The sequence below is a fragment of the Lissotriton helveticus genome, chromosome 4_1 (assembly GCF_964261635.1).
Source record: "Lissotriton helveticus chromosome 4_1, aLisHel1.1, whole genome shotgun sequence".
Taxonomy (NCBI): Eukaryota; Metazoa; Chordata; class Amphibia; order Caudata; family Salamandridae; genus Lissotriton; species Lissotriton helveticus.
Window position 1 is genome coordinate 1,714,866,451 of NC_136063.1, and position 26,037 is coordinate 1,714,892,487.

The window sequence follows — 26,037 nt, forward strand, 5'->3', positions numbered from 1 at the left end:
CAATGCTCAAAACTGGCTAATGGTGAATCACCTCCTGCTCAGCACCTCCAAAAAGGAATTCCTTCTCATAGCTCCGCCTAATCTCACCCCCAAGGTAGACCGCTGGATGAAACTCCTCACAGCCTTGAACTGCTCTCCTCACATTATTGACTCAGCCAAATCTCTTGGAATCACCCTGGACATACAGTTGAACATGAAGAATCATATTAGTAAGGCTTGCAAGGGTGCTAACCACCAGATGAGGATCCTTAGGAATCTCAAACCATTCCTCCCACAAGATAGACTTCAAGAAGGTGGTTCAAGCACTTGTGTTGCCCAGGCTAGACTATGGCAGTGCTACGCTCTGTGGCCTCCCCACATATACCATGGCCCCACTGCGGGCTTCCCTGAATGCCACAGCTAGACTGATTACGGGTACAAAGAGAAATGCTCACATTTCCCAATCCCTTAATTCCCTAAATTGGTTGGCACAGCTAAAGATTGCCTGCAAGACTCACAAAGCCATCCATTTCAATATCCCCTGCTACTTGGGGCAAACGCTAGAACAATCAGGAGGGCGTAGATCATCAAGAAGTGCAAAGTCTCTCCTCTTGAAACCACAGATTTTCTGCAAAAAGAGAATGAGGCACAGAGCTTTCTCAGGCTCGGCCTGAAGATCTGGAACTCTCTCCCACCGGAAGTCTGCAGAATCTCGTCAATGGCTTCTTTCAAAATGGAAGTGAAAATCATCCTTACGAACAAGTTCTTGCCTTAATTGAACTTGGTTTATTTGTCTCACTCACCGCCCTCGGACTAAGTACTATTTAGACCATCACTTGTGAAGTCCAGAGGTGTTCGGTTATACTCTCATACGTTATGTGTGTTCTTCTCCCAGCATATTTTGTATTATTTAAATGTGATGTCGTTTGATACCCCCTCTGTCACTGTTCCTTGTACGTACTCTAAAATGGCAATAGTTTGAAACCCTTTCTTATTTACAAAACTCCAAATTGTGAAGCGCTCTGATACCCATCTGGGTCTTGTTCGCGCTATACGAAACGTTATAAATAAATGAAATAAATAAATACCCAAAGGGGAGACACAAGAAATACACAAATTGGCATTTCAAACGATTTATTGAAGACATTGGATTCTTGTGTAACATATGTGTGCAGCAATGATTAGTAGAAGGGAACAAAGAATTTTAACCAATATTACAAGAATGGTGAAAATGATGAATAATTAAACCATTTTGATTTTTGAATTGATTATATGAATACATATATTTGTACTCCTACCTAGCGCCACCTATCTTAGGAAACATAGGGTGAAGATGATGCTGCCAGATACTTTGGAGTGATTTAACTCCACATTTTCCTGTGTGCATGTTTCTTCCGGAAGCCTCCATCCTTCTCAGGATAGTGATGAGGTTCAGCTGGGCTAGAATTCAATGCACGGGTGACCACGACAATCCATGTAAATGCTCCTCTGCCGAATGGAGGGTTGGGGGAGTTTATATAATGAAAACTGAGCCTATTAGCACTGTGTCTGTGTTCAGATCCGGTTGCTGTTATTGAATCTACCAATTCACAGCTGTCTCCAAATAGACAACAATATGCAAGGTCAATATGCGCAATGTATGTGGTCCTTGGACAAAATGTACGATGGTATGAAAATGTCCCAATGAAGAAATGTATTTGTAAGCAAAGCATTCTAGCACACAAGCAAAAACGTGGCAAAAGTCATTGTCTAAAAAACGTCAACTTCACATGCAAACATAAAAAAATATAAGGGTTACTCTATGGGCCCTATTAACCTCACAACATTTGTTTGCCACTCATTTTAGAAGATGTGACAATTAACAAAGCATAAGAGATATTAAAAAAAACCCAGAAATTATACAAATGGGTAGAGTGCCTGGCATCATTAGTTTGGCAACTTGGGTTTGAGTAGACATTTAGGGAAAGGAGTGTTATATTTAACAAATTGCTTGGCAAACTAGAATAATGACTACAAGCTGCATGTAGTGGGAAGTCAACCGAGAAAGTGGTACCATTAAGAAGAGGAATTAGAGTAGTTAAAATGAGAAATAAGGCACATTTGAGCAGCAATAAAGGAGAAATGTTTATTAAAATTTTAGCAGCTACCAGGATCAGCATCAGGGTGATGATTATTTATGGGAGTGTGGCACATGCTAAAAGATGCATGGCTGGCACCTCTTGGAAGATGAAAAGCACCCGACATACTGCTACCAAATGAATGCATTTGGACACCTAACATGTAACAGTTTCCAAATTAGGAAGACCCAGGACATTAGATACATAAATGAAACAGCCTATTGTTTAGAAACGTAGGATAACTGCTTTATATTGCCTCATATTTCATAATAACAAAACAAAACAGAAGATAAACATATTCTTAAGTCACTCTACATTTTCAAAGCTGTTTGTCATGAATTTCGACTCTGGTTGTTGTGTTAACGACACGTTGTATTACTGAAGTCCAAATATGCATAAAGGGCCTTTTCTTTGGTCTTTAGCTGGTGTGTATATATGATAACGAGCCCTGGCACAACATGACACTATGTGATGAAACCAAAATGGTTGGTACAAACGTGAGTCAGGAGTACAGATTGTCCCCATTAAATGCACATCCACTGCAGAGATCATACTTTTTAATTGGACCAGAGGGATAGCAGGAGACCTCATGGGAACCCGTAGCACTCTGTAGTGAGAAATGGATCTTGTCATGAGGCAGCTCCCCTAGGTGGAGACTTTCCAGTTCTGTGGAGCATAACAGCCTGTATCCACTTCCCTAGCATTCAGGGATGGGCATTGCAAGCATTTTGCTATTTTCTCAACCAGAGCAGGGTGTTGAGCAGGCAAGCTGTTAAGAGAGCAGAGAAGATCAACAATTCTTTTTGGTATCCACCTGCTCTTTCTTCTTCGAGATTTTGAAGCCTCCTAGAAATCTTGATCAGCTGAAAAAGAAACAAGACTGGAAGTAAAATGTAATAAAGCAAAAGCATTCCCTAGTCAGATGCGGAGTACTGCTCCTCATATAACTACATCTTGTAGAAGTTGTTCCTTTCAGGGAAGGCTGAAATTGGAGGGCTCAAAGAATAGAGGTCTCCCTAAAGATTTACACATTAGCAGAGCGAAAATGGTCTCCATCAACCTATCTCTTTTTTTTTTTTACCCGAGGTATCAACTCATAATATACAACATAATAGTCTCATTTTAATTGAAAATAGAAGAAAAAAGACAACATAATTCATCCTTACAAAGAATTGTCTGGAAAAAAATATGTACAATTCTGTATTTTCAAAATGAGTCATTATCGAGCTGCTCCTAACACCATCGTGCTAGGCTAGCATTTGAATAAATATGCCTTGATCAGATCTCCCCACCATTGAGGTGAATAACCCTTATTAATAGGTGAGATGTTGCTTTTCCAGTATTTGGTGATCCACATGTCATAACATACAACATTAAATCTTCAGCTGAATGATCAAACAGAATGATAGCTGGTTCAATGCAGAATTTCTGGAAGATCTTAATCCACACTTCCTATACAGCTGGGCATGTTACAAACATATGTATTGCTCAGTATTATCTAATTGGGCGTTAAAGCATCTTTCTTTTTAAGGGTCTTTAGGGTGTTATCAGCAAATCTGTCATCCGAATCAAGTTAGCTAATTTAACAGATACAATAGATGTACCAAACTACTATGACAATTTTTTCTTTTGATGACCACTAAGCTAAACCTTCAGGTTTGCATCCACTACATGAGAATAAAGATTGAGCTAGACAGAAATGCATCATTCAATATAAGGCCAATAAATGAGTATTCTCCAATTTCATTTACAGTTTAAGGAACATCTCAGAAGCGACTTCTAAACTAAAGGCATTTAAAAAAACTTTTTGTAGCCAACATTCTCTTTGAATTCCATGAAACTATTTAAATAATTGAGCTTGAAATTCTTCAAGCCTAGCTAAGATATAAAGTAATGGAACTGGCAGCCTGTTTTCTCACCATCGTACTACATAGCACATGCACTAGCACCGCCTCCTGAAAGAAACCAAAAGTCAAGAACAACTCAATTTAACCAGGGTGTTCAAGTAGACGGGAACATGGTAAACTGATAACCAAAACAAACCAGTGGTACGGAACTTGATAATATGCTAGCGGCGAGCTGTAGTAGCTCAATGCCATTTTCAAAATGTAATATCACTAACTTTCCATTAAAAAACATTCCATTTTAGACTGCTGGTTCTGTTTTATTGCACAAGGGAGTATCATCAAGTTGAAATGTATTCAAATAGTTTAATCAGAAGAGAATCCTGCTGACCTGACAGGAGAGAATATGCTTCCCAAATCTCTGATGCCTAATGGCAAATCTTTGTAGTTAGAGTAAGTAAGTAGAGACAGTCTACCAAAGGACAAATCACCTGCATCTATAACAACTGTTTTAAAATCAGACACCTGGGGCTGTATTACAGTAAGTGCCCCCGGGGGGGGCAATGGGTGTTTGTGCCTGCTTTGCGTAACCCCAGGCACTTTGGTATTACAGAAGGGGGTGCAGACGCTTGTGCGTCCCCTTCAGTAATACCGATAGCGCTGGCGCACTTATAGCACCTGCACTACATTCAGGGGGCGTTCTGTCATTTGCAGAGGGGCATGCCCTATGTAAATGAGGGAATTCTTTGCCCTCCGCAACCTCGCCATATTACAGACACGGCCGCAGCGGCAAAGAAGCTCTTAGGGGGCGCACTCACAGTGCGACACCTTTTAGGTGGCGCACTGTCAGTGTGCCCCCTGAGAGCAGCCCTCTGGAGGAATGTCGAGTTCAATTCAAGAGAACACTAACAACAAGCATTGGAAATGCAATAGGTCTCGCAGCATTAGAGTTAGTGCATTTAGAATTGTTTATGGGTTTTTTGTTGTAAATCTTTTGCATTTTTATTTTTTGTAGCCAATGCTAAAGAATTACAAATCAAAAAAGCAATAAACATTTGTAAAAGCTTTAACTAAAAATCCTGTGAGACCTATTGCACTGTGTGAGGGTGAGGTGTTGAGGGTGAGTGAGGGTGGGGGTGAGTGAGGAGTTGAGTGTGAGTGAGGTGTTGAGGGTGAGTGAGGTGTTGAGGGTGAGTGAGAGTGAGAGTGAGTGAGGGTGAGGGTGAGGGAGGGTTATTGTGAGTTAGGGTGAGGGGTTGAGGGTGGGTGAGGGTGAGGTGTTGAGGGTGAGTGAGGATGAGTGAGGGTGAGTGAGGGGTTGAGGGTGAGTGAGGGTGAGTGAGGGTGAGTGAGGGTGAGTGAGGGTGAGTGAGAGTGACTGAGTGTGAGTGAGTGTGAGTGAGGGTGAGTGAGTTATGAGACGCCTCACGCCTGTATCATAGTGAGGTGCAAAAGGAGACGCACGGTGCGAGAACCTTACAAATATGAAAAGCTTGCAGCATGCCAGATGCTAGGATGCGCGGGCGTGTGTGAGATACAGGTACACGCGCGAGAAGCCCTGATGTGGAGCGGGAAATGCACAATGATGAGCATAGTTCGATATACAGAACGAGGTGGCTGTGTGTGGGTGGTACTCAGAAGTGTGGTGTTTGCGATGAACACAGCACGAGAGCCCGAGGGAGATACTTGAAAACTGTGAGAAACATTTCCAAGCGAGTACACCGCACGAGGTCACAAAAGAGCAGTGCATGAGATGCTCACAACACAAGCACAACAAACTCAAGTATGTGGGAGACAAACACATGAAGCATTTTGTATGTAATGCGTGGGGCTCCTCACACACGGGAAGGTGGAGAAGGAATAGAAACACAGAAGTGTGAGGTGGGAAAAGATCGTTTAACATGGGAAACTGGTGTGAGGTGCCAACAAACGAGCCCTGTGTGTGATTTTACCACACAGGGTAACCCTGGTGTGAGAATACGAGCGTGTACAGTGCGTGTGAACCGCTCAGAGCGCGAGAGGCTCACACACACGGGTGTGAGATAGACGCCGAGTATGGGCGAGTCTGACGCTCTCGAGACGCCTGGTGTGTGCCTGTGATGCCCCTGTAAAGCGCTCTGACACCTTGGATAATATTCGCGCTATATAAAATCGCATTAAATAAAATAAATGAAAAAAATAACATGGAAGATGCTCACAGACGCAGGAATAGTGTGAGATACTCGGAAACATAAGCGTGTTGTGTGTGACTCTCAAAAACAAAGTGTGTGAGGTGAACACCGGTACCATGCCTGTACGAGATTCAGGGTGCGTGAGATATACTCAAACACGTGGCGCCCGGTGCGTGAAATGTGTAGAGCTGCGACAAGCATTGTGTAGAGCTGCGACAAGCATAGTGCGTGCGACGCTCACAGGCAGGAGAACCGAGCTGCCCAGCCCACCCCCTCCCCCAGGTAGAGACTGAGGCCGGAGTCGTACACAGAAGCCGAATGCACGTGCGACACAACTGCAAAGACCACGAACAGTACTAGGGTCTTATGGAGAAATAACCCCCTGGGGACTGTAACTGGTAGTCAGACCGTGGGAGTTGCACCGATTTTATGGTATACGCCAAAATAATGCAGTTTAATAGGGCATTCTCGAAATCATGTACTCCTCCTGCCTAGACGTGTAGCCATATGCGATAGTTCTTGTATTGAAGGTGCAAAATGCGTTGTACGAGGCAAATAGAAAAGAATAAAAACAATAAGGTTCGGAGGTGGTAATACACGTTTAATCTCATTTCCATACAACACAAGGGCTTCTGTATAAATATGCTCAGATTCAAGCCATATGCGATAGTTCTTGTATTGAAGGTGCAAAATGCGTTGTACGAGGCAAATAGAAAAGAATAAAAACAATAAGGTTCGGAGGTGGTAATACACGTTTAATCTCATTTCCATACAACACAAGGGCTTCTGTATAAATATGCTCAGATTCAAGCCATATGCGATAGTTCTTGTATTGAAGGTGCAAAATGCGTTGTACGAGGCAAATAGAAAAGAATAAAAACAATAAGGTTCGGAGGTGGTAATACACGTTTAATCTCATTTCCATACAACACAAGGGCTTCTGTATAAATATGCTCAGATTCAAAAAAACATTTGTGTACGCGAAATGAGTGTCATTTCTCCCACCGAAGCCTAACAAATACTGCAGGAATAAAATATATCAAGCGTGTACAAACAGAGGAATCCGGGGTGAGGCGTTCAGGCTGGCTACTTGCATATCTCGTTCGAAGCAACAAAAGACTTGCGCTTCGTGTTGCCGCCACCCGTGGTGACTGGAAAGCCATTTTAAGTGAGCGAGAAGGAAGGCGAAAGATAATGGCCGATGCACAGGCTTCAAAGCGTGAGGCGGCTTTCTCTGCAGTGCTGACTCAGGGGAGGGGGCGGAGCGGGGCAGAGCGGCATGTGGGTGTGAAGAAGCCGGGCCTTTGAAGTGAAGCTAAGCTTCACTTCAAAGGTGTCGGAGGAATGCGGGCGGCTGTGCACGCGCTTTTAAGCTCAATGCACATGCGCATTGAGCTTAAAAGTCACGGGCACTGCAAGGAATCGCCACGATTCCTTGCAAGTTAGATAAAGAGTCGATGAGCCCCTATAGTCTCGCTTGCTCGATGCGCATGCGCATCGACAGGCGAGACCTAAAAACCTGTGTCCAATGTCGAGTTCAATTCAAGAGAAGACTAACAACAGCCTGTGTCCATAGGATGTTACTCAGAATGGTCATGGTCCAGTCAAACTAGTACCGAAGAAACCTAAACCTGTACAGCTGATTTTGAACCACATCTTTTAATATGTAGCTATTGAAGTTGTGAAGAATCTCCATGTCTGGTCGAATTTCAATCCCAACCTTCCAGATTAGTATTAAGCTACAAGAGTAACCGCACCCAGTTGGAAACGTCTGCATAGCTTTGGCTACACCTCAGAGTCTTAGAAACACCTGCACCCAGCCCACCTCAACCAGAGTCCCCTCATAGTTCACTTTCTGTTCTGTTTTGCATCATTGGAGTTCCAACTCATTTGACCTCCTTTGAGTTTGAGACTCAGCCACCACAACACCACCTTAGAATTCCCGTTTCTTGACAAACAAGTCGACAATTAATTATCGGCTGTTCACCTTCATTGAGCCAGAGCTCCATCAGCGCATTCAGTTCATTTTTAACTTGATAATACTTCAAAGAGGGCCCCAGCATGGTTGCACCACCTCAACTGAATTCGAACTCTACATCGAATTGAACTCGACATTTAGGTACCTTAAAATAATAGTGGTCCCACTTTTTTCTTGAAAATGTTTGATCGTTTTACATCATCCACTTACATATATTTTAAACAGTTTCCTTGAATATGTGAATTCACTCGTTTTACTGAATGTTTTATGTTTTAACTAACTTTGTTTAAACTGTTAATTTATTTTCATCTTTTATGTATTTTTTGTTTGATTTAACATTCTGAACACACTGTCTCTACGGAATGTCTTACTGCTTGAACCAAGCTACCAAAGGCTCAGCTAATGGTTCCTTATAGAAACCAGGTTAACACTTTTGGTCATATTATTTCAGTCTTCTGGAGACTTAGTTTCAGCTCAAATCAGGACTCATCTCTTCACCATATTCCCAAGTTTCTATTCAATACAGTCATCATGACATCACCCCCATGTCACTGTGATAACGCCACCAAACAAAGCACATGTAACTTTATCTTATTTTATCCACTTTATGCAGGCCCAATAAGTACCTTTCGGATTCCTTTCTTGTGCCAGGTCGAGATCAGACAATCCCAGCCTGCCATGGAATTTGTGCAAACATTAATCATGATACACAAGTGCCATGCAGTGCTAAATGCTATTATGAGTGCGATCCGGATTAGAAACCAATATGAGCTTGAACATTTCAATTGAGGCCTTGTTCTAAACGAGAATTAATATTTTCCGAAATGTTACTATATTATAGATAATATTTAATGTCATTTTTTTGTGTTTTATTGAACATTATTGTTTTTACGTTGAATTTTATTTAAGTGATGTGTTACATGCTTTTTATAGCATTTTGGCGAAATAAAATGCAATGTCTGACTGACAGTGATCATGCCGTTCTATGGGGCCGATTAAGATGGCGGACGGGCCTGAGTCCGTCCGCCACCATAGAGCAGGAGGGAACCTCCGCCTTGCCTGCGGAGTTCCCTCCTGTGCAATTAGGATGTGACCGCCACCCTGGCGGTCACATCCTCTATTTTTACCATTGCGGCGGGTGTGGCTTCAAGCTGCATCCGCCGCAATGGTAAAAATGCATACATTGCATTTGTATGCAGAAAGCGGCAGGCACCGTGCGGTGCCTGCCGATTTCTGCATACAAATGCAGGGGGGTACCATAGGTACCCCCCATGTGCACCCCCCACCCCCACCTTCACCTAGGGGGCCCGCAACGGGCCCCCGCAGTGAAGTTACACATGCTTTTCCACGGCGGAAAACCCGCCGAGGAAAAGCATGTTTTAAAGCCCTTCCTAATATGGCGGACGGTGTCTGAGAGACACCACCACCATATTAGAGCTTTTCCGCCGCGGTTGTAAGCCAACCGCGGCGGAAAAGCTACGGACGGAAACCAGGACCCACCAGCCATCCTAATGTGGCGGTGGATCTTTGGTGGGTCCGCTGTGGTTTTTCCGCATCCTCCGGGCCGGCGGTGGCTTCCGCCGGCCCGGAGGATGCGGAAAAACCGCAATCATAATAGGCCCCTAAATATCCTGAAAGACAACTGTGGAGAGTACCACTTTTGGAACATTAGTTCTCCAAAATCAGGCAGTTGTGAACAATTCATGCTTAAAGCTAGCAGCATAAAACGCTCAATTATTTTCAAAAATGAGATTTCAGTGTTCTCTAAAATGTTCTTTGCATAGCCTCCTGATTTCCTTCCAGCTAACTTTAACATATAACCATATTCCTTTTTGCTAAGATTTTCAATCTGCGTACAATCGGAAATTTGAAACTTCATGACAAAAGCTGAACCAGATCACTGAGGACGAGTGTATCAGATTCTGATAGGTACGAGGAGTTTTGGTAAAATTTAGGAGTGACTAATTAATTGCAAGTACACCTTGCATTTGCAGTTTAATATAGGATCAGCAGACTGAAGAGACAGCAACGGAATTTGGGAGAGCAATCAAAAGGCCAGGTGTACAAATCTTTGTACCGGTTGCAAACGCTGTGATGTGCAAAATCAAAGGTTTACAATGGCAAATAGCTTTTTCTAATGCACTAAACCCATCTAGCAATTTGAAAAATAATTCTGAGTTACTAAATTGGTTTAGAAATAATTACCAATGCGCATTTTGGAAGGGATGTGCTTAGGATGTTCTTTCTAAGTTGCAAAGTGGTAAGCGCCCAGAATTCCAGTCATAAACCCTTAGCCAGTTATTGACTATCCAGTTGGTGTGACAACTGATTCACAAAGGAGAAGGCAGTTTTCCAGGCGAGCACTGCCCACTCTCACTGAGGCGTTTCAAAATGGAAAAATTTATTTTTCAAAACAGACCTGTTTCCTTTAATAAACTCTGGCTACTTTAAATAAAATAAAAAATCAGCGTTGAAAAGCTTTCAAGTGATGATGGTGGTTTACTGTCACAGACCATCATTCCTGTGAAGGTAGCCAATCGGAGGGAGATGCTGTTTGCGACTTGCCTAATGAATGAATTAGGCAGGTATTCCTGCGACACACTCAACATTTCTGATTTTGTAAGCTGACCTATTAGTACACAGGTCAGTTCACAAAATAAATTACTGGTCGCAGAAAAATTGTTATGCAGTCTTTTTTGTTGTCAGTGAATTAGTACAAATGGTCCGAAGAATTTTAATTAATTTGACAAGTTTGGGATTTTATTTATTTAATTGGGTGTAGATAAGACAAATCATTTACCTGGTTCCTCATGGCTACGATCTCCAGCAAACCAAGATCGTCAACTGGTCTACTCGATCTGTTAGGGTCATTTTCCTGGGGACTGAAGAAAGAAAACTCTTATCAGTGAACTGGTGTGTTCTGCATAAAAAGAGCACATGCTTATGGATCAAAAACATGCCCTAGAGCATTTACCCCGTAGCATTCTATCTGTGGCTGTGAATAGTAGAGGGTGTAGGGTTGGACTTATCAGTTCTATGGAAAACCCCGTCTAGAAAAATAGGTTTGTTTTTCTTTAAAATCAAGACAAGTTGGTAGCAGTAGTCCACGGAGCAGATATAGGTATATAACCTTTGTCTGGACAAACACCTTAATTAGCAGTCCAGTGGGAAGCCCTGTTCATGGAGGAAACACTTTCAGAATAAGACAAGTTACACTTCTGCAAGGAGCAGATTTATGTTCTGTACCCTCAGGTTAAAAGCCTCCATGTTAAAAGCTTTCGACAAGCAAAAACTTGTACTTGGGATTGAGACTCACCGCGCCTTAATAATTAAGAAACAAAATGGCCGTCACATACAGAATAGACAGTGTACAGCAGCAGTTTGCAGCCCTCACATTGCCAGCTCTAGCAGCACTTAGATTTTATTCTTCGGATGTACAACCATGGACAAATAGACAGAAATCCTCTCATGTACACTGCCACTCTCAAAAGGTATGTCCCAACTAACAGGCCATTTTTTCAAATAGACACAACACAAGCACACATCACTCTGTGCACTTAGAAGTGCAGGGTTTGCTTATTTGACAAGAAACCCGGACCCCTTCGTAACAGAAGTCTCGAATGATAGGGGTGCCCCATGGGAGCAGCCTCGTATATTACAAAGGCTGCTCGTTGAGGTGTCAGTCTAGGACAGAACTTGTAGGTATCTACAGACAATTAATGGGACCATTGAGTTGATTGATAGTGAAGGCAAGTTGCAAGAGTTAATATTATGATGATTATTATTATTTCTATTAGTAGCAACAGTATAATTGTGATGAGCATCACTTGCAAGAGGAATGCTTTACGTCAAATGTCCTCCTGGTCATGATGCAGAAGTGTGCTGACTAAAGACGAGCACCCCCACCTGTAAAACTACTTACATCTGACAAAGAGGTAAGTGGGAGCTAACAAGGTACAACACTATAGACCATTTTTATACTCAATTTGCTGGACTTTCAAAACGAATGACTATGCAACATGAACAGGGCTTGGCTTGAATGCACTTTGTCCTGGAATAATAGTATTTTCTCTTACTTTTCATCCAGATAGCACAAGGGAGGGGGACAATCTGGAAGCTGAGGGATAGCACCCGACAAAAAATGAGAAATCACTCACTACATTAGATTCAACTATCCCGACATTTAGAAATGTGCCCTCGAGAATGAGCAAACCGAAGCTACCTGGGTAACAAAAGAGGAAGTGACTTTCCCGAAGTTTCCAGACTGAAGACTTCATTTTCCTCAAGGGAAGGCGAACTACAACATAGAAAGCAGAAGTTAATTACACGCGAACCTGTCAAGGTGCTGCAAAAAGGCACAATGTTGTAGACAGCTTCACCCTTCAAACCCACTGTCAGAAAAGATGCAATAGAAAACATCATGTACAATACAAATATAGAACTAAATAGAGATCAGCATGTGAGGGCTGGCACTTGGATGAAAAACGTGACGTCTATGTCAGAAAGGGCAGCAGCATGCAGGGCTGTGTAAACACCTCAGATCTGACCCTTAGATAAAAGGCTGCGTAATCACGCCAGCTCGGCACCTGGTTGGATGCAAGACTGTGTGAGCATGTCAGTCGTAGCTCTTGGATGTACGACTCTGCAAGCATGTCTGCTGTGGCTCTGGGATGCACGACGGTGCAAGCATGTCTGCCATAACTCTGGAATGAAAGACTGCAAATATATCTGGCATGGCACTTGGATGCAAGTCCGTGCGAGTATATCTGATTTGGCTGTTGTATGCAAGACCGTGCAAGCACATCTGCAGTGATTCTTGGATGCAAGACTGTGCGAGTTTGTCTACCATGCAAGAGAGTGTGAACCCGTTTGCCATGGCATTTGGATGTAAGACTGTGTGAGCATGTCTGCCATGCTCTAAGATGCAAGACTGTGCAAGCATGTCTGACATGGCTCTTGGAGGCAAGACTGTGCGAGCTTGCCTACCATGAAAGACTGTGTGAACACCTCTGCCATGGCATTTGGATGGCGAACAGCGTTTACAATGCAACTTTTACAACAAAGTACCTTTATGACGCAACCATGACAACACAACTTTTACAACGACTTGCGCTGGGGGGGGGTTTGGGATAGGGAATAGTTTTAATTTACTATCCAACACCTTCCCTACTATCCATGGGGACTGGAGTTGGAATAGTAAATTAAACTATTCACTATCCAGTGCCCCCCAATGCAAGTCGTTGTAATGACTTGTGTTGTAAAACTTGCGTCGTAAAGGCATGCGTTGTAAAAGCATGCGTTGTAACGACGTACATCCATTTGGATGCATGCCTGCAGGAACATGTCTGTCATGTCTCTTGAATGCAAGACTGTGTGAGCATGTCAGTCATAGCTCTTGGATGCACAACAGTGCAAGCATGTCTGCTGTGGCTCCGGGATGCACAACAGTGCAGGTATGTCTGCCATAACTCTGGAATGAAAGACTGTGCAAATATATCTGGCATGGTACTTGGATGCAAGACCGTGCGAGTATATCTGATTTGGCTGTTGTATGCAAGACCGTGCAAGCACATCTGCAGTGATTCTTGGATGCAAGACTGTGCGAGTTTGTCTACCATGCAAGAGAGTGTGAACCCGTTTGCCATGGCATTTGGATGTAAGACTGTGTGAGCATGTCTGCCATGCTCTAAGATGCAAGACTGTGCAAGCATGTCTGACATGGCTCTTGGAGGCAAGACTGTGCGAGCTTGCCTACCATGAAAGACTGTGTGAACACCTCTGCCATGGCATTTGGATGGGGAACAGCGTTTACAACACACCTTTTACAACAAAGTACCTTTACGACGCAACCATTACAACGCAACTTTTACAACGACTTGCGCTGGGGGGCGCTCTAGGATAGGGAATAGTTTTAATTTACTATCCAACACCTTCCCTACTATCCATGGGGACTGGAGTTGGAATAGTAAATTAAACTATTCACTATCCAGCGCCCCCCAATGCAAGTCGTTGTAACGACTTGTGTTGTAAAACTTGCGTCGTAAAGGCATGCGTTGTAAAAGCATGCGTTGTAACGACGTACATCAATTTGGATGCATGCCTGCAGGAACATGTCTGTCATGTCTCTTGAATGCAAGACTGTGTGAGCATGTCAGTCATAGCTCTTGGATGCACAACAGTGCAAGTATGTCTGCTGTGGCTCCAGGATGCACAACAGTGCAGGCATGTCTGCCATAACTCTGGGATGAAAGACTATGCAAGTACATCTGGCATGCCTCTTGGATGCAAGACTGTGCGAGTATATCTGACATGGCTATTGGATGCAAGACCTTGTGAGCACGTCTCCCGTGGTTCTTGGATGCAAGACTGTGCAAGCATGTCTGTCATGGCTCTTCGATGCAAGACTATGTGAGCACATCAGCCGTGGCAAAACCGCAACTATAACTGACATGGCTGTTGGATACAAGACTGTGCAAGCATGTCTGCTGTGGCTCTTGGATGCATGACGGTGCAAACATGTCTGCCATGACTCTGGCATTAATGACTGTGCAAGTATATCTGACATGGCACTTGGATGCAAGACTGTGCGAGTATATCTGATATGGCTGTTGGATGCAAGAATGTGCAAGTACAGCTGCAGCGGTTCTTGGATGCAAGACTGTGTCTACCATGCAAGACTGTGTGAACCCGTCTGCCATGGCATTTGGTTGCATGACTGAATGAACATGTCTGTCATGGCTCTTGGATGCAAGGCTGTGTGAGCATGTCTGTCATGCTCTAGAATGCAAGACTGTGCAAGCATGTCTGACATGGCTCTTGGATGCAAGACTCTGCGAGCTCGTCTGCCATGGTCCTTGGATGCAAGACTGTGCAAGCTTGTCTACCATGCAAGACTGTGTGAACACGTCTACCATGGCATTTGGATGCATGCCTGTGTGAACATGTCTGTCATGGCTCTTGGATGCAAGACTGTATGAGAAAGTCTGTCATGCTCTAGGATGCAAGATTGTGCAAGCAAGTCTGACATGGCTCTTGGATGCAAGACTGTGCGAGCTCGTCTGCCGTGGTTCTTGAATGCAAGACTGTGAGAGCTTGTCTACCATGCAAGACTGTGTGAACACGTCTGCCATGGCATTTGGATGCATGACTGTGTGAACATGTCTGTCATGGCTCTTGGATGCAAGAGTGTGTGAGCATGTCTGTCATGATCTAGGATGCAAGACTGTGCAACCATGTTTGACATAGCTCTTGGATGCAAGACTATGTGAGCATGTCTGCTGCGGCTCTTGAATGAAAGACTGCAACTATAACTTGTAGGATGAAAGGCTGCACAAGCATGTCTCCAGTGGCTCTTGGATGCAAGATTATGCACGCTTTTCTACCATGCAAAAGTGTGCGAATACATCGGTCATGGCTCTTGGTGCAAGACCGTGCAAGCAAGTTTGTCATGGCTCCTAGATGCATGACCGTGCAAGCATGTCTTTCATGGCTCCTGGATGCAAGACTGTGCAAGCATGTCTGTCATGGCTCCTGGATGCAAGACTGTGTGAGCATGTCTGTCATGGCTCCTGGATGCAAGGCTGTGTGAGCATGTCTGTCATGGCTCCTGGATGCAAGACTGTGCGAGCATGTCTGTCATGTCTCCTAGATGCAAGACTGTGCTAACATGTCTGCCATGACTCCTGGATGGAAGACTGCCATACTGTTTGGTACATTTCTTGTTTGCAAGACTATGCCAGCTAGTTTGCTATGGCTTTTGGATGCATTGCTGTGTGAGCATGTCAGATTGATGATGAGGATAGGCATGTATAGTGGACAATTCTGGCGTAAACGATGCAGCAAGAAAACAGATGCAAGTTCATATTAGGTGCATAAAGAGGTGAGACGATACAGACAATTATTGAAAAATGTTCTGCAAGCAATACCACTTCTGGTGCAAATTATGAGATGATCCGAGTATAACGAACATTTTAAACAGGAGAACAATAGAAGACGTCTGTGCACAAGCCCCATGCCATAGGGCCATCCCCATTCGATCCTTCAGAATCAAGGAAACAAACAAGAACAGGGCTAACAAAATGCAAACTATACCAAAAAGCAAAGCAATCTAAAGTTACCCAGGATTCTCTTACCGCTGGCAGAAATGGAACTACTCAGTAAAGCCAAAGAACGCAGCATATGTTTTCCAGGCCCAGGATCTCAATTCCGAGTTTTTGTCATTGTGTGGTGCCAAAATTGTCCAGTTCATGCATCCCCCCCATCTGTAATTATTAAAGAGGATGCTCGGACGAGAGCATGCAGAAGACGATCACCTGGATCTCGCGGGGAAGTGGAAGGAGTTCCTGAGGCGGCAGAAGAGCAGGATACCCAAGCAACGCAGCGTCCTGCAAACATTTGATAATGAGTACATCCTCCCGTCCTCCTCGCGTGAAGGGAAAGGAAGGACAGGGCGTGGCCTGGAGAGCATCTCTTGCCTGCATCATGCAAACAGAAACATGGCTATTACTCCACCATCTTGCAGCAATTTCATTTGTATTTTCCTGATTGAAGAGATCTTTAATTGCTCTATAGAACAGGCACTTTCCATACAGAGTGGAAGGAAGCATGTGTACGGCCCATATAAAAAAGCAGCGCTGGATCAACAATCTCTCAGCAACTACTGCCCGATCTCCCTGCAACCTCTTCTGGGTAAACAACTTGAAGGCCTAAAAAAATAAGCAGTTGGGATCCTATCTTGAACTGAATCATATCCTTGACCCTCACAATCCAATTTCTGACCTGGGTGCAGTACAGAGACTGCACTCCTGGCCGTGACCGGTTCACTAAGACAGGGGGTGGATGCAGGAAGACCCGTGGTACTGATACTATTAGATCTGTTGGCAGCCTTTGATACCATCTCTCACTCAAGGCTCTTAAAAAGACTGCAGGCAATCTGTGTCTAGGGGGCGGCACTAAAGTGGCTTCAGCACTTTCTGTCAGATAGACAGCAAACGGTCTTGGCCCTTATTCTTCATGCAAAATGCACTTGGATAAGGGTGTACCACAGGGCTCATGCCTGAGTCCCACTTTGTTCAATATTTATATGGCCCCGTTAGCAAAGATCACTGAGCACTTTGGCTTTGAGATCATATCATACGCTGATGGCACCCAGCTGATGTTTACTATAGGCCAAGACTTGGAAATAGAAAAAAAACGTTTTGCTTCAGGAATGCTAGCAATCTCTAATTGGATGACTGAGAACTGCCTCCAGTTAAACCCAGAAAAGACGGAGATTATGCTGCTTGGAAAAGCCCCCGCCATCTGGTCAGACGACTGGTGGCCCCACCAATTGGGGCCAGCTGGCAAAAATGCCAGCCAGGACTAAGTGTGCACTACTAATACGAATTTTACAATGTTTCTTTCACAATTCAATACACTTAAGTTGTACTGTTAATCTTTGCAGTTTTATTTTTTATTCTTTTTCTCTCAAAAATGAAATGAAATTTAACAAAACTAAAAATCACTTTTCAAACAGATACATATACAATATATGATTTTGAAATTCATTCAATAAACAACATTTTTTTGAAGATGTGGATAAGCCCAATGCATTTCGGGACTTATTTGTAGTCCCTTCGTCAGGGGCAACGTTGAGATCTAAAAGTAATGTACAAGCATATCAATGAAGGCATCAGTACAAATCCATTGAGCAATAATCAAACAGGATATTTCATATCAAGTCCAAAAAGAATAAAAAAAGAAGAAGATACATGAGGGAAACAATAGAACTCCACCTCCACCAGTGTCACCTCAGTGCCCAAAAGATTACGAAAGTCTGAACAACTCACTTCACTGTTAGAGGGCCAGTCCCTCTGTCACTGAATAAATCCGATCAGTATTTAAAAACAAAGACTCTGAAACAATTCAAGAATATTCTGATTGTACAATATGTCATTTTTAATGACAAATAACCAAATATTACCAACCAGCGTGTATCCTAACTCCGTTTCACTCAAAGCATTCGAGTTTATAAAGAAACCCGACCGAGCGTAAATTTAAGCAACCATAGAGCCACGATACATCTACCCTATCCATTGGGTAAAAAAGTACCTAATCCAATCAGCGCGCGGTTAATAGGTATTACTGAGCACTATTATTGTTTATTAGCACTGTTCATAACTGATTGTTAAATTTTGCATCTATACTCCCATATGAAGTTGTTTTACATTGACCAAAACATGTGTCATTTCATTGGATTTTTTTCATTTTTCCCATTATCATTTTTCCTCACTTGGGTGATTTGCTGTACTAGCATTTGCGTGTTCAATAAAGTTTGTACAATGTTAAGCGTTTGTTTAGGAAATGCTCACGGAGCAACGGTGACGACGTCTTCGTACGTCTTTGAGCGGTGAGATGTAATGAGCGTGCTGAATGGCTTAGCTACTTTTTTACCCAATGGATGGGGTAGATGTATCGTGGCTCTATGGTTGCTTAAATTTACGCTCGGTCGGGTTTCTTTCTAAACTCGAATGCTTTGAGTGAAACAGAGTTAGGATACACGCTGGTTGGAGAGGAATCTAGCAAGTAAGAATTCCAATACGTTTGTAGAACATTTTTATACACAGTTTCTAAACGAGAGTGATATTGACCATAGTTTTAATATCCCCAGGGTATTGCGAGGTTAATGTGAGAGGCGTTTGCAGTGTCGGAGACAATTAGCAGAAACACCGGCAAGCGACAGCTTGGCATTAGACTTGACGAGTCTTTTTTAGAACTTTTTTTAGAGCTTGTGCAGCGTCAGGGTTTCTTTGTACTTGATGTTTAGTGTATTCTTGTTTTGAATTCTTAGGAGAAGGAGCTTCCACAAAGATTGGATTCGTGAGCCCCTAAATCATCCAATTATAGGTATGAGAACGTCTCATACTTTGATAATATTCGGTTATTTGTCATTAAAAACGACATATTGTACAATCAGAATATTCTTGAACTGTTTCAGAGTCTTTGTTTTTAAATACTGATCGGATTTATTCAGTGACAGAGGGACTGGCCCTTTAACAGTGAAGTGAGTTGTTCAGATTTTCGTAATCTTTTGGGCACTGAGGTGACACTGGTGGAGGTGGAGTTCTATTGTTTCCCTCAAGTATCTTCTTTTTTTATTCTTTTTGGACTTGATATGAAATATCCTGTTTGATTATTGCTCAATGGATTTGTACTGATGCCTTCATTGATATGCTTGTACATTACTTTTAGATCTCAACGTTGCCCCTGACGAAGGGACTACAAATAAGTCCCGAAATGCATTGGGCTTATCCACATCTTCAAAAAAATTTTGTTTATTGAATGAATTTCAAAATCATATATTGTATATGTATCTGTTTGAAAAGTGATTTTTAGTTTTGTTAAATTTCACTTCAACTTTGAGAGAAAAAGAGTAAAAAATAAAACTGCAAAGATTAACAGTAAAAATTAAGTGTTTTAAATTGTGAAAGAAACATTGTAAAATTCATATTAGTTGTGCGCACTTAAGTCCTGGCTGGAATTTTTGCCAGCTGGCCACATGTTTACTTTATAACAAGGAGTAAGTAGGTTTTACTCCATTAGGTGCAGCACACAGATCGTTAGATAACAGAAGATACCAGACTAAGAGCTTAGCAATCAGGTGTGCTCCAAACACTCAAATGTACCCACCAATTGGGGGCCATCCCCGTGCCCAAACAAACAGTAAGAGATTTAGGGATAAAATTAGATCAGGCATTAATGATGAAAGACCAGATTACAGCAACCACAGGCGTCTGCTACTACAATATGTGCCTTCTGAGCAGAATCTTCCCTTTTCTCTCCACGAATGTCCTCAGAACACTGGGTCAGGCAATGGTGAGAAGCTGACTGGAAGAAGTCAGTGACACACTGCTCTCCAAGCTCCAGGTGTTCCAGAGCACCGCGGCCAGACTTCTATTGAACCGGTCTGAAGGTACTCCCTTAGCACCTTTGCTGAAAGGTCTGCATTGGTTACCTGTGAAGAAGAGCTCCCATTTCAAAATCTGCAGCCTCATGTATAATGCCTTAACAGGCAAAGGCCCGCTGTATCTCCAAAACAAACCAACGGGTTATGTCCCTAGCTGCAATTTCAGATCCAACAACTAAGCCATACTGTGTGTGCCCCGAATTCGTCAAACTCCCACTGAGGGAAAGGCCTTCTCTTATCTCACCCCAGGATATTGAAATCAATCAAGTATTTATAAAGCGTGCTACACACCTGTGAGGGTCTCAAGGCGCTTGGGGGTGGGGGGTTGGTGGGGGGGTGCTGCTACTGGTTGAAGAGCCAGGTCTTGAGGAGTCTTCTGAAGGTGAACAGGAACAAACTCCCTCTAACCCTGCGAGAGACTCCCACATACTGCAAATTTAAGAAATTACTAAAAGCCTACTTGTTGGACTTGGTCCTTTTTGGCTAAAGTTCCCTAAACTTTTTGCCTTCCCCTAGACCTTTTTTCTGAAATGGTGTTGCTACCTTAGATGCTTTGGGCACTTTGCCACTGCTGATCAGTGTCAAAGTGCAAGTGCTCACTGTATAAAGTGTAATGGTGATTGGTTGTCCATAATTGGTATGTTTGCCTTACTAGTAAAGTCTCTAGTAACGTGCACTATGTGTACCAGGGCTGTCAATGCAAATGCTACTAGTGGGCCTGCATCACTAATAGTGCCACCCACACAAGTACCCTTAAAGAGAGAACTCAGGCCCGCCACTGCAGTGCCTGCGCACAGTTCGTTAAACTGGCATGTTGTCCTAACAAGTGCACCTACTTGCCAGGCCTTACCCTTCCCTTTTATGCACATCAGATACCCCTATGGTAGGTCCAAGGTACCCCCCTGGGCAGGGTACAGTGTATGTGAAAGGTAAGACATGTACTGAGGTGTGTACCATGTCCTGACAGTGAAATACTCTCCATTTTGTTTTTCACTGTTGAAAAGCCATCTTACCCATGGGACAGAATGGGGGGCTGTGTAAAATGTTTCCAGAATATCTTCCCATAGGCTTAAGATGGAGAGGTGAAGTTTAGTATGCCTGAACTCACAATTTAATAACACATCTTTTTGTGAAGGTGGTTTTTGCATGGTGTGTTTAGAAACCACACTTTTAGAAGTGGCTGTTTTGTTGTGTTCTAACATTTCTGTGAGTCTCTGCCTGGTTGTGGATTGACTGTCTGGATTTAAATGTGATAGGATCTGGGGAATGTCTTGACCCAGGGGAGGAGGTGAGACAGCAACAGGCTGACCTGTATCTGGAGTGTAGGGGGAGGAGTAGCCCCTGCAGGTGAAGAGGCCTGGGCTGCCACATAAATAAATGGCTCCATCTCCTGCTGACTGATTGAGGATCCAGACCCTCACTAATCAAAGGAAGAAGGTATCACTGGCAGGGAGATACCCAGAACTGATTTGGACAGGGGTCAGTGCCCCCCTGAAAACGAAGACTTCAAAGACATTTAGGGGTATAGCTATGGGAGCTGAAGGCCCTGAACATTGGATTGATCAAGACTGAAAAGGATTGAAACTACTTTGTGGTCAAGAGGAACCTCTGCCAAGGAAGAAACAGCTGAAGAGACTGAAGGAATGAACTGACCATTGTTGTGTGTTTGGGGCTGGCCTGCAGTTTGCTGCTTTAACCAAGGAGAGGCTAAGGGACTTTGCTGTGTCCCCCTGCTTGAAAGGACTTTGCTGTGTGCTGTGTCCTGAAGTAACTTGTCCCCAAGGGCCCAAGGAGAGCTGGCTCCCTGTTGTGAAAATTCTGGAACATAAAAGTTTCCAGAGGTGTCTCAGCGACGCTGTGTGTGTGCTTTTTGCAGCCTGAGACCTTCGTAAGAACTGCCCCATGATCATGTGCACCCAGAATCCAAGTGAATCTCAGCGACACTGTGTGCGTGTCCTTTGTGCAGCCTGAGACCTTCATGAGGATTGCCCTGTGATCGTGGGCACCTGGAGTCCAAGTGAGTCTCAGCGACGCTGTGTGTGTGTGCTTCATGCAGCTTGAGACCTTCGTGAGGATTGTCCTGTGATTGTGTACACCCAGAGTCCAAGTGTGCCTCAGCAACGCTGTGTGCGTGTGCTTTGTGCAGCCTGAGACCTTCGTGAGGATTGCCCTGTCATTGTGTATACCCAAAGCTCAAGTGAGTCTCAGCGACACTGTGTGAGTGTTCTTTGTGCAGACTGAGACCTTCGTTACGATTGCCCTGTGACCGTGGGCACCCGGAGCTTAACCCCTTCGACGCTGATGACGAGCTGGGCTCGTCATGGCGTAGCCTCCTCGCACGCTCATGACGAGCCCAGCTCGTCAGGTAAAGTGCGATTTAGAAAATCTCAGCGTACGAGCGGAATTCCGCCCGCACGCATGCGGTTAAGTGAGTCTCAGCGACGCTGTGTGGATGTGCCATGTTGCAGCCTGACATCTGCGTAATTGCCATCGGCCCGGACCGGCATGCCTAGAGGAGCTGTGCCGCTGGTCCGAGCCTGTATTTGCCAAGGAGGGACCTCAAACCAACCCCGTCAGGGGGGGTCCGGGTTCCACTGCCCAAGATCAACAAAGTCGCATCGGAGGCCCAAGTTGCAAGGAGAGGAGGAGCCCCCCAGGTAACGCTCAGCGAGCATGCGTGTGTCGCACCTGGGGCTGTGTGCGGGCTAGGCGAGAAACGCTCTCTGCCTTTCCTCTCTTTCAGCTCGAGCCTCCGCTGAAGTATGTATTGCGGCACATACTTGCTGAGAAGTGGCAGAACCAGGGCCGGAGTGGGGAGCTACACTTTGTTTTACACCATACCCGTGTTGGGGGGCATATTTTGGTAGCAGCTGACAGCGAGTCTGCGGGAGTGGCATAAAGACCGCCTGGAGCACCCTGACCGGTGCCGGAGTACATTATTTTGGTAAAACGGACTGCCTGATTGTGCATTACGCATTGCATTATTTCTGCATAACGAACTACCCGATTGTGCATTACGCATTGCATTATTTCTGTATAACGAACTACCTGATTGTTGCATTACACATTGCATTATTTTGCATAACAACCTGCCTGATTGTTGCATTAAGCATTGCATTATTTTTGCATAACGACCTGCCTGATTGTTGCATAACGAACTGCATTATTTTTGCATTGCGAGTGCCTGATTCTTGCATTACGAACTGCATAGCATTGCATTAGGACTGCATTGGATCATCTAGAATTGCTCATTAATACTGGAAGAACCTACAAAGGGCTTGCTGGCCTAATAACTGGCCAGGTGAAATATTATAAATACGCATATTGGATTTTTATTGTGTGGTCTCATCGTATATCTTTTTATATAGACATATACTTGTTTTTTATGAACCTTGTGTGGAGTCCATTTGTGGTGTCATCATTGGGTTACTGAGAGAAGGGTTGCAAATACTTTTCACATTTGCCTTGGAGATAAGCCTGGCTGCTCGTGCCAAGCTACCGAGGGGTTGAGCAGGGGCTATCTGAGAAGATGTCCTTCCTTTCCCTGACTTTGAAGCAAGGGTCCCTATTTGGCCTAAGGTACCTACCTCAACCAACTAGAGACCCCCATTTCTAACATTGCTTATTCTGATTTTCTCTGGTACGCACTCCCTGTCAGGATCCGCAACAGCGCAGAGATGTCCCCAGGTGAGACGTGCGCTATAGCAAATAATATTACCGTAACATGAATGTATATATTCTTTCCACTCGAGATTTTCATTAAAAAATTGTGAACTTGGTAGCTGTGATCCGGTCCCCCTTCCACCCCCGCCAGGACTACAAGCCCCTAGCGACTCACCGGTGTCCAGGGGGCCAAACATCAGCCCTTGCAGGCAAATCCCCGTGTCTCACAACAATGCCAGAGCGGAACCTGTGACCCGAAGTGTCCCGCCCCTCTTTCCATTACAGGACCCAATCACCGGCCGCCGCCAGCAGGAAGCACTCGGTATCGACCCCGGATGTCCCGCCCCTACAATAGCGACAGCACCAGTGAAAAGCAGACCCATCGACCAGGACGCGGTCGGAGCATCGTGGCAGTATTCTCAGGCAGAAGGCGAAGAGGACGGCGGAGAGGAGAAAACCGAAGAAGACGTATGGTCGGAGGATTGGTGGAGTCCCTGAGGAGGTGGCTGAAGAGCGGCCGTAGTCCACTAGAGGGCTACGGCGGACCGCGTGAGTACCTAGGACCCATTTCTGAGCACACTAGGCGCTCAGTGTACATAGTGTAAATCTCTCTCTTCTTTAGGCACGGAGCACGGTAAACACTCTCATTGTAAATATTGTGAAGCACCCTCCCGGCCTTGAGCCTTCCCCACACGCACCCTTCGGACACCCTTACTATTCCCTTCCCCCCTTCTTCGCCCTCCCTCCTCCCTTTTCCGCACTTCTCTTCGCTTATCGGTCCCCCACAGACCCGGTGTTGGTGTCAGGAGACTCGCTGTCTCTGAGTACTGGTCTAACGGTCCCTTCTTTCTCTTATTGCCCTCCGAGGTACCTCCCCGACGACATCTCTGACCCGAAGGCCAACCAGACGGGATCCGGACAAAGAAAGAAGGACCGAACCGAGACCTACCCGACGGAAGGACAAGACCCGAGTCCCCTCCCCCGGAGTCATACTTCAAGTTGTTATCGGACATTTGTGTGCTTTAATAAACCGGCATAGCCCATTACATTCGGCCTCCTTGCCTGCTATTTCAGCCTGCGACCCCCCCCCCCTCTACAGTAGCCCTTTGATTTTTTTACTACGTAGCCATATTTACTTTCTGCTAGTGCCTGTACTTCATTTTGCCTTTCATTTGCAGTCTTTTCTCTCTGCCTTTCTCTTCCAAATCTTATGCTCTTTGGTGGAGACACTATGGTCAATCACAAGCAAAGGTTCCAGAGCAATGTGTAAGTGTGTGAGTTTCCATGTGCAGGTGGACCTTGTTAGGTTCATTGATATCCCCTTGTGAAAGTACAGCTGGCCTGAAAACAAATGCCATGTCAGCACCAATAGTACTTGCTATCTTGATGGTGCTCTCTTCCCCTAGCCTTGTAGTCAATAATAATGTAAAGGCTTCACTTCCTAAACAATACCGCTGCTGAATCTGGTGGTGTCCTCTACTTTTCTGACCTTGTTTCTGCTGGCTTTATGACTCTGCACACTTTACCACTGATAACTAACGCTAAAGTGCTTGTGCTCTATCCCCTAAACTTGATAATAATGCCTCATCCCCAATTTGCATATTTAATTTACCTAGTAAAGTACACTAAATGTGCCCCGGGCCTGTAAATTAAAGATACTAGTGGGCATGCAGCACTTATTTTGCCAACACATCAGCAGCCCTCTAACCATGGCTCAGGCATGCCATTGCAGAGCCTGTGTGTTCAGTTTACACTGCCGTCTCGACCTGGCAAGTTACACCTCTTGCCAGGCCCAAACCTTCCCTTTATGTACATATAAGTCACCACTAAAGTAGGCGCTGGACAACCCACAGAGCCGGGTGCAATGTATTTAAAAAGCAGGACATGTACTTTTAAGGTTTACATGTCCTGATAGTGAAAAACTCTCAAATGTCTTTTCCACTACTGTAAGGCCTATCTCTCCAGTAGACTAACATTGGAAACACCGTCCTAGATGTTTTAAGTGCAATTTCCATTTGTGAAGAGATAGACTTTTAAAGTTTGGTGTCTCTGGAATCACAATTTAAATATCACAATTTAAAGTGAAGTCAGATTTGAAATTGCAATTCTGAAAATGCAACTCTTAGAAAGTTGTCAATTTCTTAGTTTAGCCATTTGGTGCCTGCTGCCTGCCTCTGATGTACATCTTAGGAGGGTAACAACTGGACTATGTGTATAACTCTTACACTGACACACACACTGAGAACTTAGGTAACGCTTGATAAGCCATCCTGGCAGGATGGGAGGTAGAAGCTGGACCGAATCCAATGTACACCTGAATAAGATGTGTTCTGTCCCCTCA

The 26,037-nt window shown here is 44.3% G+C and overlaps 1 protein-coding gene across 2 annotated transcripts in view; it reads right to left on the bottom strand.

The window, feature by feature from the left end:
• Positions 1-1,096: 1,096 nt before the first annotated feature.
• Positions 1,097-26,037, bottom strand: part of LOC144829335 (mitochondrial fission factor-like) — an 85,979-nt gene continuing 61,038 nt past the window's right edge. Inside the window, exons 4-7 of one of the 2 annotated variants that reach the window (XM_078688390.1) lie at positions 16,402-16,563; positions 12,312-12,386; positions 10,890-10,971; positions 1,097-2,959 (exon numbers count right to left, since the gene is read on the bottom strand). In XM_078688390.1, the coding sequence (XP_078544516.1) occupies positions 2,828-2,959; positions 10,890-10,971; positions 12,312-12,386; positions 16,402-16,563 (451 nt within the window). In that variant the 3' untranslated portion in view covers positions 1,097-2,827. The remainder of the gene's footprint in view (positions 2,960-10,889; positions 10,972-12,311; positions 12,387-16,401; positions 16,564-26,037) is intronic. The other variant, XM_078688389.1, reaches the window with a different exon arrangement.